The sequence below is a fragment of the Ranitomeya imitator genome, chromosome 2, assembly GCF_032444005.1.
Source record: "Ranitomeya imitator isolate aRanImi1 chromosome 2, aRanImi1.pri, whole genome shotgun sequence".
In the NCBI taxonomy this organism is placed as follows: domain Eukaryota; kingdom Metazoa; phylum Chordata; class Amphibia; order Anura; family Dendrobatidae; genus Ranitomeya; species Ranitomeya imitator.
The window spans coordinates 357,295,152-357,310,741 of NC_091283.1; the positions used below are offsets into that span (position 1 = coordinate 357,295,152).

The following is a 15,590-nucleotide window of genomic DNA, read 5'->3' on the forward strand; positions in this document are numbered from 1 at the left end:
GTGGGGGGCTGCCTTTTCCTTTGGGGAATTTCTCTGAGGCAAGGTAGGCTTATTTTTCTATCTTCAGGACTAGCTAGTTTCTCAGGCTGTGCCGAGTTGCATAGGGAGCGTTAGGCGCAATCCACGGCTACCTCTAGTGTGGTTTGATAGGATTAGGGATTGCGGTCAGCAGAGTTTCCACGTCTCAGAGCTCGTCCTATGTTTTGTGGTTTTTGTCAGGTCACTTGTGTGCTCTGAACTTCAAGGTCCATTGTGGTTCTGAATTACCTATTCATAACAGTACTGGAGGCCCAAAGTACTATGCTTCTCAATAGAGGGAAAAAAGAAGTTCTGAGACCATTTTTTTTTCTTTGCACTGTGTTTTGCCTTTTTTTTCCCCTAGACATTTGGGTGGTTCAGGACACAGGTGTGGTGATGGACATTAAAGGTCTGTCTTCATGTGTGGATCTTCTCACTGCAAGAGTACAAAATATTCAAGACTTTGTGGCTCAGAATTCTATGTTAGAACCAAGAATTCCTATTCCTGATTTGTTTTCTGGAGATAGAGCTAAATTTCTGAGTTTCAAAAATAATTGCAAACTGTTTCTGGCGTTGAAACCTCGCTCCTCTGGTGACCCAGTTCAACAAGTTAAGATCATTATTTCTTTATTACGTGGCGACCCTCAAGACTGGGCATTTTCCCTTGCGCCAGGAGATCCTGCATTATGTAATATTGATGCGTTTTTTCTGGCGCTCGGATTACTGTACGATGAACCTAATTAAGTGGATCAGGCAGAGAAAAATTTGCTGGCTCTGTGTCAGGGTCAGGATGAGATAGAGATTTATTGTCAGAAGTTTAGAAAGTGGTCTGTGCTCACTCAATGGAATGAATGTGCTTTGGCAGCAATCTTCAGAAAGGGTCTCTCTGAAGCCCTTAAGGATGTCATGGTGGGATTTCCTATGCCTGCTGGTCTGAATGAGTCTATGTCTTTGGCCATTCAGATCGGTCGACGCTTGCGTGAGCGTAAATCTGTGCACCATTTGGCGGTATTATCTGAGCATAAACCTGAGCCTATGCAGTGCGATAGGACTTTGACCAGAGCTGAAAGGCAAGAACACAGACGTCAGAATGGGCTGTGTTTCTACTGTGGTGATTCCACTCATGCTATCTCCGATTGTCCTAAGCGCACTAAGCGGTTCGCTAGGTCTGCCACCATTGGTATGGTACAGTCGAAATTTCTTTTGTCCGTTACTTTGATCTGCTCTTTGTCTTCCTATTCTGTCATGGCATTTGTGGATTCAGGCGCTGCCCTGAATTTGATGGACTTGGAGTTTGCTAGGCGCTGTGGGTTTGTCTTGGAGCCCTTGCAGTGTCTTATTCCATTGAGAGGAATTGATGCTACGCCTTTGGCCAAGAATAAGCCTCAGTATTGGACCCAGCTGACCATGTGCATGGCTCCTGCGCACCAGGAGGATATTCGCTTTCTGGTGTTGCAAAATCTGCATGATGTGGTCATGTTGGGGTTGCCATGGCTACAAGTCCATAACCCAGTATTAGATTGGAAATCAATGTCTGTGTCCAGCTGGGGTTGTCAGGGGGTACATGGTGATGTTCCATTTCTGTCTATCTCATCATCCACCCCTTCTGAGGTCCCAGAGTTCTTGTCTGATTACCGGGATGTATTCGATGAGCCCAAGTCCAATGCCCTACCTCCGCATAGGGATTGTGATTGTGCTATCGAGTTGATTCCTGGTAGTAAGTTTCCTAAGGGTCGACTGTTTAAGTTATCTGTACCTGAGCACGCCGCTATGCGGAGTTACGTAAAAGAATCCTTGGAGAAGGGTCATATTCGGCCGTCGTCATCGCCATTGGGAGCAGGGTTCTTTTTTGTGGCCAAGAAGGATGGTTCTCTGAGACCTTGTATTGATTACCGCCTTCTAAATAAAATCACGGTCAAATTTCAGTACCCCTTGCCGCTGCTATCTGATTTGTTTGCTCGGATTAAGGGGGCTAGTTGGTTCACCAAGATAGATCTTCGTGGTGCATATAATCTTGTGCGTATTAAACGGGGCGATGAATGGAAAACTGCATTTAATACGCCCGAGGGCCATTTTGAGTACCTAGTTATGCCATTCGGACTTGCCAATGCTCCATCAGTATTTCAGTCCTTTTATGCATGACATCTTCCGAGAGTACCTGGATAAATTCCTGATTGTATACTTGGATGATAGTTTGGTCTTCTCGGATGATTGGGAGTCTCATGTGAAGCAGGTCAGAATGGTGTTCCAGGTCCTGCGTGCTAATTCTTTGTTTGTGAAGGGATCAAAGTGTCTCTTTGGTGTTCAGAAGGTTTCATTTTTGGGGTTCATTTTTTCCCCTTCTACCATCGAGATGGACCCTGTTAAGGTCCAGGCCATTTCTGATTGGACTCAGCCGACATCTCTAAAGAGTCTGCAAAAGGTCCTTGGCTTTGCTAATTTTTATCGTCGCTTCATCTGTAATTTTTCTAAACCATTGACCGATTTGACCAAGAAGGGTGCTGATGTGGTCAATTGGTCTTCTGCTGCTGTGGAAGCTTTTCAAGAGTTAAAGCGTCGTTTTTCTTCTGCCCCTGTGTTGTGTCGACCAGATGTTTCGCTTCCGTTCCAGGTTGAGGTTGATGCTTCTGAAATTGGAGCGGGGGCTGTTTTGTCGCAAAGAGGTGCTGATTGCTCGGTGATGAAGCCATGCGCCTTCTTTTCCAGGAAGTTTTCGCCTGCTGAGCGAAATTATGATGTTGGTTATCGAGAGTTGCTGGCCATGAAGTGGGCATTCGAGGAGTGGCGTCATTGGCTTGAAGGAGCTAAGCATCGCGTGGTGGTCTTGACTGATCACAAGAACTTGACTTATCTCGAGTCTGCCAAACGGTTGAATCCTAGACAGGCTCGTTGGTCGCTGTTTTTCTCCCGTTTTGACTTTGTGGTTTCGTACCTTCCAGGCTCTAAAAATGTGAAGGCGGATGCCCTGTCTAGGAGTTTTGTGCCCGACTCTCCGGGTTTGCCTGAGCCGGCGGGTATTCTCAAAGAGGGAGTAATTGTGTCTGCCATCTCCCCTGATTTGCGGCGGGTGCTGCAAAAATTTCAGGCTAATAAACCTGATGGTTGCCCAGCGGAGAAACTGTTTGTCCCTGATAGGTGGACGAATAAAGTTATCTCTGAGGTTCATTTTTCGGTGTTGGCTGGTCATCCTGGAATCTTTGGTACCAGAGATTTGGTGGCTAGATCCTTTTGGTGGCCGTCTCTGTCGCGGGATGTGCGTTCTTTTGTGCAGTCCTGTGGGATTTGTGCTCGGGCTAAGCCCTGCTGTTCTCGTGCCAGTGGGTTGCTTTTGCCCTTGCCGATCCCGAAGAGGCCTTGGACACATATCTCTATGGATTTTATTTCGGATCTCCCCGTCTTTCAAAAAATGTCGGTCATTTGGGTAGTTTGTGATCGCTTCTCTAAGATGATCCATTTGGTACCCTTGTCTAAATTACCTTCCTCCTCTGATTTGGTGCCATTGTTCTTCCAGCATGTGGTTCGTTTACATGGCATTCCAGAGAACATCGTTTCTGACAGAGGTTCCCAGTTTGTTTCGAGGTTTTGGCGAGCCTTTTGTGCTAGGATGGGCATTGATTTGTCTTTTTCCTCGGCTTTCCATCCTCAGACAAATGGCCAGACTGAACGAACCAATCAGACCTTGGAAACATATCTGAGATGTTTTGTTTCTGCTGATCAGGATGATTGGGTGTCCTTTTTGCCGTTGGCTGAGATCGCTCTTAATAATCGGGCCAGCTTGGCTACCTTGGCTTCACCGTTTTTCTGCAATTCTGGGTTCCATCCTCGTTTCTCTTCAGGGCAGGTTGAGTCTTCGGACTGTCCTGGTGTGGATACTGTGGTGGACAGGTTGCAGCGGATTTGGACTCATGTAGTGGACAATTTGACCTTGTCCCAGGAGAAGGCTCAACGTTTTGCTAATCGCAGACGCTGTGTGGGTCCCCGACTTCGTGTTGGGGATTTGGTTTGGTTGTCATCTCGTTATATTCCTATGAAGGTTTCCTCTCCTAAGTTTAAGCCTCGTTTCATTGGCCCGTATAGGATTTCTGAGGTTCTTAATCCTGTGTCTTTTTTGACCCTTCCAGCTTCTTTTTCCATCCATAACGTATTCCATAGGTCATTGTTGCGGAGATACGTGGTGCCTGTGGTTCCATCTGTTGATCCTCCTGCCCCGATTTTGGTGGAGGGGGAGTTGGAGTATATAGTGGAGAAGATTTTAGATTCTCGTGTTTCGAGACGGAAACTCCAGTATCTGGTTAAGTGGAAGGGTTATGGTCAGGAAGATAATTCCTGGGTCTTTGCCTCTGATGTCCATGCTGCCGATCTTGTTCGTGCCTTTCATATGGCTCATCCTGGTCGGCCTGGGGGCTCTGGTGAGGGTTCGGTGACCCCTCCTCAAGGGGGGGGTACTGTTGTGAATTCTGTGATCAAGCTCCCTCCTGTGGTCACGAGTGGTACTGCGGCTTCTGAGTTTCCTTCCTCAGGTGATGAGGTTAAGTCGTTAGGTGCTGCTCTATTTAACTCCACCTAGTGCTTTGATCCTGGCCTCCAGTCAATGTTCTAGTATTGGTCTTGCTTCATCCTGGATCGTTCCTGTGGCCTGTCTGCTCAGCATAAGCTAAGTTCTGCTTGTGTTACTTTTGTTGCTATATTTTCTGTCCAGCTTGCTTTTTTGGTTTTACTTGCTTGCTGGAAGCTCTGAGACGCAGAGGGAGCACCTCCGTACCGTTAGTCGGTGCGGAGGGTCTTTTTGCCCCTCTGCGTGGTTGTTTGTAGGTTTTTGTGTTGACCGCAAAGCTATCTTTCCTATCCTCGGTCTATTCAGTAAGTCGGGCCTCACTTTGCTAAATCTATTTCATCTCTGTGTTTGTATTTTCATCTTAACTCACAGTCATTATATGTGGGGGGCTGCCTTTTCCTTTGGGGAATTTCTCTGAGGCAAGGTAGGCTTATTTTTCTATCTTCAGGTCTAGCTAGTTTCTCAGGCTGTGCCGAGTTGCATAGGGAGCGTTAGGCGCAATCCACGGCTACCTCTAGTGTGGTTTGATAGGTTTAGGGATTGCGGTCAGCAGAGTTTCCACGTCTCAGAGCTCGTCCTATGTTTTGTGGTTTTTGTTAGGTCACTTGTGTGCTCTGAACTTCAAGGTCCATTGTGGTTCTGAATTACCTATTCATAACAGGGACAAACCATTTTCAATGGATCCGGCGAACGACGGATGAAATGTGAGGCCATCTGTCGCAATCCATCTCTAATACAAGTCTATGAGAAAAAAAACGATTCGGGTGCATTAGTCGCCGGATCCGTTTTTTTCAAATTTCGACAGATTGCGACTGATGGTAAAAAACTGATGTGTGAAATGGGCCTAAATCTCCTGTTAAGTATACCATTACCATCATGCTTTATTTCACTAACCATTTTAGTTCTTCAATTAATGCTTTTATGTGGTCTTGTTTTAGTTTATAATAGGTTTGAGTATCAATCAGGAAGTGCATGGAGTCTGTATGGTAAAATGAATGATACATGACCACCATTGAAGTAATCAATTTAGATTTCTTACAATTCAGCTGTTGAATCCCCACTATCACCATCATTTAAAATTTTTTTTAAATACAATGGAATATGCATTGATGGGGTTGAATTTTGGTTTCCCAGACAGCGCAGTATGGCTATAGTCAGTATTATTTACCGTATTATTGATATATATATATAGGAATATTCGTTTTATGGAGCAAGGTGTTAGTGTTAGATTGAACAATTCTATAAAAATTATTATGATTGTTTTTCCTTAAAAACAGTTTTTTTAGGTCTAGTTTCCAAATACATTGTTTAATACTAATAAAGGCATCAAATTGGTTACATTTTGCCGAAGGTGCATATTTTATACCTTTACGTAATAATGATTCTTCCTCTTTATTTAAAGTGTAACTGCGTAAATTATATATTTTCTGGTCACCCATTGGTGGATTTGTATGTGCCTTCCTCCCTATAATTGTCCTTTCTCTCGGTTTTTTTTTGGTCTTTTTTTTTTTTTTTGGGGGGGGGGGGGGCGCGGGGAGTGTTGATGAACATATAAATACTTAGCCCAGCCTTGGTGCAGGAACAAATTAACTTGAGGCATATGAAATATTTACCGCTCGATATTTGTATTGGATTATAGAATATAATTATTTTGTTATGGAAGTAACTTAAAGGGGTTGTCTGGTCTGAATCAATAACTCTATAATCACTCTGTGTGACTGCAGACTTATGAATACCCCAGCCTACGCACTATGCACTGTGGGGATTCACCGATTTCCGACCTTGGTAATGTATGTATGAGTTATGCATACTTCCGGCCAACAGGCTTGTCCGACTAAAGGGCACGGCCTCTCTCCATAAAATTGTATGGAGAGCAAGGCGGAGCCCACTAGCCGGAATTATGCATAACTCATACATACCCTCTGGTCCCAGGTCAGAAAATGGTGAATACCTACAGCACACAGTGCGTGCATGCAGAGTGACTTCAGACTTATTGATTTGAACCGGACAACCCCTTGCCTCTGATTGCTCCGGTGATGCACTGCACTACTGTAGTGTGGTGTAGTATCCTTGCTTGTCAGTGTAATACTAACTGCCCCATACACTTTAGATGACTGTTGACCAATTAATCACAGATTTATTTCCTGACTCCTCCATACATACAAACATTCAAGTTTTCCGGTGGTCTCTATGAGCGAGTCGCCTACAGAACTTCTCTAGGATTATCTACAGGAAGAATAAATGGAACAGCTTCTGAAATTCAGCATGCCAGATCCTCCTCTGCCCTTAAATATATCTGTCCAGAGGCCACCAAATATATTGTATAGTCGACCAATCCCACCTAAATTTGGTGCTTTCATCTGAATTTAGTCTAATATGTATGGGGCTGGGCGTAGAGCTGAACTCTGTCAAACCTTCTTAGATGCCATTTTGCTTCTGACAGCAGCAAGTGATTAAACTGCCAGGATTATTGTAGCAGCCGTGCCCGTGACATCACTGCGGTGAATATATATGATCAGGAACAAAATGTGCTTTACGCTATTTACATGGTGTTTAACAAGAATTGTCAGTGCCAATTTTCTTTTTAAACATTTCAATATCTGTTTTTTTTTGGCGTTTCTCTTATAATATGGGAAAGCTAAGGCCAAAACCAAAAACCATAAAACCTTGTACATGGAGGCTTTGGTATCAAATCCCAATCAGCCAAATTTTTGCAAACATAAAAAGCTTTTATAAATGCCTCAAACTCTTCTATATGTGAATCAGACATGAGATCTAACACGATAGAAGGATAGGATACTGCCCAGTGAAGACGGGAAACATTCATACATGCGGCCGGTGGTGATGTAGTCAGTGATGGACTCTGACCAGATATGTTTCTAGAGCCATAGTAGAAGATGAAGATGTCATCCTCATCATGAAGTAGTTATTTCTCCTGTCACGTGTAATGAATATCTCCTGCAGTATTGCTAATGCCGATTTCAGTGTCAGTAAATGAGACGAGAATTAGCGTTATGGAAGATGAGTCTATGAGAAATTTATTCAGCTGCCGACTCCGAGGGAGAAACTAGTTATTGTGTGTGGCCTTAAACACACTGTTCAAAAAAATAAAGGGAACACTAATATCCCACATCCTAGATATCACTAAATGAAATATTCCAGTTGTAAATCTTTATTCATTACATAGTGGAATGTGTTGAGAACATTAAAACCTAAAAATGATCAACGTAAATCACAACTAATATCCCACGGAGGTCTGGAGTTGGAATGATGCTCAAAATCAAAGTGGAAAATGAAGTTACAGGCTCATCCAACTTCAGTGGAAATGCCTCAAGACAAGGAAATGATGCTCAGTAGTGTGTGTGGCTTCCGCGTGCCTGTATGACCTTCCTACAATGCCTGGGCATGCTCCTGATGAGGCGGTGGATGGTCTCTTGAGGGATCTCCTCCCAGACCTGGACTAAAGCATCCGCCAACTCCTGGACAGTCTGTGGTGCAACATGATGTTGGTGGATGGTTCGATACATGATGTCCCAGATGTGTTCAATCGGATTCAGGTCTGGGGAACGGACGGGCCAGTCCATAGCTTCAATGCCTTCATCTTGCAGGAACTGCTGACACACTCCAGCCACATGAGGTCTGGCATTGTCCTACATTATCAAAGGAGGAGAATAAGGAGCATATCATGGACAATATATAATTAAATCTTTATTAATACATAAAAATGATTAAAACACGATCAGTAATAAGTCACAGCGTATAAATTCCAATGAAGGGCCGAAAGAGGACAGTCCCTCAAAAATACCCCTAAACATATGACAGGGAAAGTCCCGCATATAATGGATAAAGCACACAATATGCTTACCAGGAGCACTATACAAGACAGGTAAGTATCAGGTAGAGCAGTAAAGTCAATCTAGCTATTCAAAAGCAACACCCATGTGGGCTGCAGATGCATATGGTCAAATAATAGCGCAATACCAGTGTACACTCACCAGACAGTGCAGAGGGGTGCAGAGGAGACACACAGCCGGAAAGAGAGACCCCCATTGTCCTACATTAGGAGGAACCCAGGGCCAACTGCACCAACATATGGTCTCACAAAGGGTCTGAGGATCTCATCTCGGTACCTAATGGCAGTCAGGCTACCTATGGAGAGCACATGGAGGGCTGTGCGGCCCTCCAAATAGATGCCACCCCACATCATTACTGACCCACTGCCAAACCGGTCATGCTCAAGGATGTTGCAGGCAGCAGATTGCTCTCCACGGCGTCTCCAGACTCTGTCACATGTACTCAGTGTGAGCCTGCTTTCATCTGTGAAGAGCACAGGGCGCCAGTGGCGAATTTTCCAATCCTGGTGTTCTGTGGCAAATGCCAAGCGTCCTGCATGGTGTTGGGCTCTGAGCACAACCCCCATCTGTGGACGTCAGGCACTCAGACCATCCTCATGGAGTCGGTTTCTAACCGTTTGTGCAGACACACGCACATTTGTGTCCTGCTGCAGGTAATTTTGCAGGGCTCTGGCAGTGTTCTTCCTGTCTTCCTGTTCCTCCTTGCACAAAGGCTTAGGTAGTGGTCCTGCTGCTGGGTTGTTGCCCTCCTACAGCCCCCTCCACGTCTCCTGGTGTACGGGTCTGTCTCCTGGTAGCGCCTCCAGCCTCTGGACACTACCACTCCTTTATTGAGTGTGTCTTGATGATTGCCAATAATTTCCATCTGTTGTCTATTCCATTTGCACAACCGCATGTAAAATTGATTATCAAACAGTGTTGCTTCCTAAGTGGACAGTTTGATGTTACAGAAGTTTGATCTAGTTGGAGTTATATTCTGTTGTTTAAGTGTTACCTTTATTGTTTTGAGCAGTGTATATAGGATTTATTAATAGATGTAATGAAACAAATGAACACTATAAAATAAAAAATAAAAAGAATAAGGCTGTGTGCACACGATGCAGATTTGGTGCAGAAAAATCTGCTGCAGTTCTGCACTAAATCTGCATCTCCTGGCAGAATCTGCAGGTGCGTTTTTGATGCGTTTTTTGTGCACAAATCTGCACAAAAACGCATCAAAAACGCACCTGCAGATTTCTATTATGGAGGGGTGCAGAAACGCTGCAGAACTGCACAGAAGAAGTGACATGCACTTCTTTGAAATCTGCAGCGTTTCTGCGCAGATTTTTCTACACCATGTGCACAGCTTTTTTTTTTCACATTGATTTACATTGTACTGTAATCACAGTGCAGTTCTGCAGCGTTTCTGCTGCAGAAAAATCTGCTGCAGTTCTGCACTAAATCTGCATCGTGTGCACATACCCTAATATTTTAATGATCTTCCGTACTCCTGTGCCACCACTGCTTTGGTCCCTCACCAGTTTATCTATCCCCTGGTCTGTCTCGACGAACAAGTAATCTCTACAGCCATTCCATTCAGTAGCCAAAGCAGGGACTGACATAGCCAGTGTTTGGGAGCATTTAGGAGGTGTCTTAATCAGCAATTCATCTTATGCTCCAGTCTATGCTAGACAAAGAGAATATATACATGTTTCCTCTTTTTATATTATTACATGGGTTCTCTATGATGTTACATTGGCCTTATCTTTTCCCCATCCAGGTACTTACAATATTGGATCGTCTCAGTGGGGATCTTTTATATAATAGAATTTTCCTGATGAATCTGTCCAGGATGGATATGGACAGAGAGAAGATTTCAGAGAAGATATTAGATCTCACCTTAGAGATCCTCTTCTGGCTTACTGGAGAGGTGGGAGATTCTGATGACGTCACATTACATCATTCTTATCTATGGGAATAACAGATGGACAGAACTGGAGAGGTGAGCAGGGCTGTGGAGTCGGTAAGCCAAACCTCCGACTCCTCAATTTCCCTGACTTCCGTCTCTTGCTCCATGACTGTGACTCCACAGCCCTGCCTCACTACTAGGCAAGTGCAGCACAGATTCATCTCGCCTAGAATCTTAGTTCAGTAACAGAACAGCCATTTTGTAGCTTTATCAAATTCTTATGAAAAAATTGCGGTACCCAATTTATTATAATTTGTAAAGCGCTGCGGAATATGTTGGCGCTATATAAATAAAAATTATTATTATTATAGGTTTTAGGAGTCAGTCGGTCCATTTTGTACCATCTCCTACTCCTTCCAAAATGGACATAGATTCTGACTCCAACTCCACAGAGAGGCTATTACAACTCACCCTAGAGATACTCTTACTGCTTACATCATTCTTATCTATGGGAATAGCAGATGGACCGAACTGTAGAGGTGAGGACTCTTGAAATGTTGCAGTGAGATTTATTAATGTTTCTCTCCATAACCAGGATTACACATTAGTGAAGAAGACCTTTAGTGGCCCCTGTCAGGCCCCTGTGTCTGAGGGATGGAGAAGACCCTTGAGCCCAATCATGGGGCCTCCACCTCACCCCCTGATACATGAGGATATTAATGACCAGAAGATTCTAGAACTTACCTACAAGATGATTGAGCTGCTAACTGGAGAGGTGACACTGCTGGGAATGCTGAGACATTATACAGTATCAATGAAGTGATCAGGGGAATGACGGTATCATTGTATGTGTCAGGTTCCTATAAGGTGTCAGGATGTGACGGTCTATTTCTCCATGGAGGAGTGGGAGTATTTAGAAGGACACAAAGATCTGTACAAGGACTTCATGATGGAGGTTCCCCTGCCCCTCACATCACCAGGTAATAGGACTAAATACACACGGTCTATAATTATTTTTATGTAAAGCATGAATTCAGTCCCTGTATGTGTTTCCCCCAGATCTATCCAGTAAGAGGACAACACCAGAGAGATGTCCCCATCCTCTTCTTCCACAGGACTGTAAACAAGAAAATCTCAATGTTCTTCTGGATCATCAGGTAGATGGAGAGAAGGTGTCATGAGATCTCCCCTATGATGTGTAGATGGCTGTGAAGGTCTTGTGCTCAGTCTTGTTTTATCCACCAGTATTATATGTTTTATACTTGTGTAATGAGAACAGTGGAGATGGCAGAATTAGAGCTGATCATAGATGTGACTTCTCCATCTGTCTGTGACTTTTACAATATTTATTTCAGGGTGAAGATCTGACCCATATTAATAATACTACAGAAATATATGTGAGGAGTTATGAGTGGTATAAGGAGGAGATTCCTACATATGACTACCCAGGTGAGGAGTAACCACTAAATGCAGAGAAGTCTCAGATTCTTCTCAGTAACCAGATGTGTCTGCTTTATCGGTGGTGTGATCCGACCATATCACCATTTTGCTTCTATACAATAATATTGCCCCCCCTCCATTCCGAAACTATTCAGAATACTTTGGGCATTGAAAGCCTTTCTTCTATAGAACTTTGAACCTGGATGATTCATCTACCCCATGGAATTAGAAGATACTGACTCTTACCTACCCAGATCTTTTAAACTACAAAGCAAAATGCCAGCGAATAAATTGCTTGTGAGGCCACATCTAGAATATAAGATCCAGTTCTGGGCTCCACATTTAAAAAAGGACATTCAGAAATCAGAGTGAGTTCAAAGGCGGGCAACTAGATTATTACAAAGGATGCAAAGTCTCTCATATGATGAGAGATTGGAAAAGTTGGAGAAAGAGAGCTGAGGCCACTACTAAAAGTAGTCAGGTGGAATCTCTGGGAGTTGTGAGATGGTTCTAAGGAAATGACCAGTGTCGAAAATGAAGGACCTAGTTTTTTTAGTTAGTGGAGTTAGTAATTTTTCAAAAAAAAAAATGGAGATAGTAGCCAGGATAGATTCGACTGAGGCTTCGATGGGCTTATACTTGTACAGCGCAGTGGCTTGTGCGCACGCACATGCTTCCCAAACCTCCTTCTCCAGGTTAGTTTACAGTCTCAGATATGGCTTTTTCTTTGCCACTCTGCCCTGAAGGCCAGCATCCCAGAGTCGCCTCTTCATTGTACATGTTGACAGCGGTGTTTTGCGTGTACTATTTAATGAAGCTGCCAGCTGAGGACCTGTCAGGTGTCAATTTCTCAAACTACAGACTCTAATGTACTTATCTTGTTGCTCAGTTGTGCAGCACGGCCTCCCACTTCTCTTTCTACTCTGGTTAGAGCCTGTTTGTGCTCTCTTCTGAAGGATGTAGCACACACCGTTGTAGGAAATCTTCAGTTTCTTAGCAATTTCTCGCATGGGATAGCCTTCATTTCTAAGAACAAGAATAGACTGTCGAGTTTCACATGAAAGTTCTTTTTTTCTAGCCATTTTCAGAGTTTAATGGATCCAACAAATGTAATGCTCCAGATTCTCAACTAGCTCAAAGGAAGGTCAGGTTTATAGGTTCTCTAATCAGCCAAACTTTTCAGCTGTGCTAACATACTTCCACAAGGGTTTTCAAGGGTGTTCTAACCATCCATTAGCCTTTTTACAGTTAGCAAACACAAAGTACCATAAGAACACTGGAGTGTTGGTTGTTGGAAATGGGCCTCTATACACCTATGAAGATATTGCATTACAAACCAGACGTTTGCAGCTAGAATAGTCATTTACCACATTAACAATGTATAGTGTGTACTTCTGAATCATTTAATGTTAGCCTCATTGGAAAAAACTGCGCTTTTCTTTAAAAAATAAGGACATTTCTAAGTGACCATAAACTTTGGAATGGTAGTGTAAATTTGAGCAATCTTTTTGAGTGCGGCTGTTACTTTTACTTGTAGAATGTCTAGGTGCCTGGTCTAAGTTACCTTTGTCGGTTGTGCACCGCGCTAACCCTGTTAAAATGATCTGGATGCCATATTGGCTGTAAGTTCTACACAACTCCCCAGTATGGATAAATCAGAGGTTTTTCTATAAAGTCAATCAGGAGATCAGAAAATTAATATGGGGCAAACAGACTCTGAGAATTAAATTGGGAACATTGCAAAGAAATAAAACAATGGGAGAGCTTGCGGTTCCTAACCCATGGGTATATTATGGGGCATCTCAGATTCAACATATTCGGGCATGGGACGACCCTGGGGAAGGAGGAGCTCAGCGTACGTTGCTACAACATTATTTCCAATCGGATAAACTATGAGATATTGGAGGCGCATAAGTTTAGGACACTTGGAGGCAAAATACCGACTATGCTGTTATGTCATAAACTTTTGGGGATGGTGAAAAAATTACAAGGAATAGAACGTGTTTCACAATTTACCTCATTATGGAACACTCCATGGCTTCCAAATCTATACCAACTGGTGGGATTTGGTTCCTGGAGCGCCACCCGAAAACTCCGCCCATATGACCGAAAACCAGTCCCGCCAAATTCAGGTGACAGGTTCCCTTTAATCAAGTGCTGATAGGTGATGTGATTAATGAATTCTCACAGCTGCAAAACAAATATGGGTACCTTCCTCTGAATTCTATAAATACTTACAATTTAGGCACAATTTAGGCATTGTTTTGGAAGGAGGAGTACTCCGAAACTCAATAATACAGAGAATAGCTAATCTACACAGTTCTCATGGATTGATCTAATTACTTTATAACATTCTATTAGACATTATATTGACAAACCAGCCGATGCGATCAAAAGAGAAATGGGAGAGTGCAATGGGACCCATAGAGGAAAATCACTGGTCAGATATACTGGAAAGAGTTCAACAGCTGTCTTTAAGCGAATCCCATAGACTCTCCCATATATATGTGATATACCAGATATAAAAAAAAAGAGAGATCTAAGAGCTAGCCTCTATAAATGTAGACACACTTTGGGGAAGCATTCATACAGGGGTGCATTCGTGCACTATTATTCGTGTACTTTTATTCAAAGTACTTTTTTCTAAGTAGTTCGGCAGTTATAACATGGCAGTTAGACAGGGCAGGAGACAGGTAAGAAAAACTAAATATATTCACTCATCCCTTGAAACAGAACAAATACTCACCATATGTATTTGTATATTCTATATCCTGACTGCCGCATTCACTCACATTCACCGCCCTTGCATAAACTCTTTACAATCCATCCATATCGGCCCCTCTGTCCTTCCCTCTCCTATGTATAGCACTCATGCACTGTTCACATTGCTTAACAGCGCAGATCCATTCAGTCCCACCATCCAACACAAGAGACACTCTCACAAATCACTTATCCACCTACTCACCCTTTCTATCCTCCTACTCCTAGTTGCTGGAGACATCTCTCCCAACCCCGGCCCCCCATGTTATAGCCAGTCAAACCTCCCAACTACTACACTCAGAAACCCCTCTAACCTTATTAATATTCCATGCATGCCTTCTGTATCTTTCAATTGTGCCCTTTGGAATTCTCGCTCTGTGTGTAATAAACTCTCCTTCATTCATGACTTTTTCCTTTCTAACTGTCTTAATCTCCTGGCCCTTACTGAAACCTGGATCCAGCAGTCAGACACCACCGCTTCTGCTGCTCTTTCATATAGTGGACTATACTTTTCTCATACCCCAAGATCAGACAACAGAGCAGGTGGAGGCGTTGGTCTGCTCCTTTCACCCAAATGTACCTTCCAAACTATCCCCCAAGTACCCTCACTTGTATTCCCTTCCATTGAGGTCCATGCTGTCAGACTCTACGTCCCCTTCTCCATGCGAGTGGCGGTGGTGTATCGTCCTCCCGGCCCCTCTCATCAGTTCCTGGATCACTTTGCCACCTGGCTTCCACACTTTCTCTCCTGTGACACCCCCACCCTTATCATGGGTGATTTCGACATCCCCATTGCTTCTCCCCTCTCCCCATCTGCTTCTCATCTTTTATCTCTAACCTCCTCTTTCGGCCTCTCGCAGCATACTAACTCTTCAACACATGAAGATGGAAACTCCCTTGACTTGGTTTTCTCCCGGCTTTGCTCAGTGGATGATTTCACAAACTTCCCTCTCCCACTCTCTGACCACAACCTTCTTTCATTCTCTATCAAGAACTGCCATCCCGCTCAGGTCACCCCCACTTTCCACACTTATAGAAACATACAGGCCATTAACTGTTGTGAATTCTGTGGCCA

The 15,590-nt window shown here is 43.6% G+C and overlaps 1 protein-coding gene across 1 annotated transcript in view; it reads left to right on the forward strand.

The window, feature by feature from the left end:
* LOC138663823 (oocyte zinc finger protein XlCOF8.4-like) overlaps window positions 1–15,590 on the forward strand; it is a 50,761-nt gene that overhangs the window by 17,909 nt on the left and 17,262 nt on the right. Inside the window, exons 2-6 of the mRNA XM_069750167.1 lie at window positions 10,187–10,336; window positions 10,911–11,090; window positions 11,172–11,295; window positions 11,375–11,472; window positions 11,671–11,764. Of these exons, the coding sequence (XP_069606268.1) occupies window positions 10,187–10,336; window positions 10,911–11,090; window positions 11,172–11,295; window positions 11,375–11,472; window positions 11,671–11,764 (646 nt within the window). The remainder of the gene's footprint in view (window positions 1–10,186; window positions 10,337–10,910; window positions 11,091–11,171; window positions 11,296–11,374; window positions 11,473–11,670; window positions 11,765–15,590) is intronic.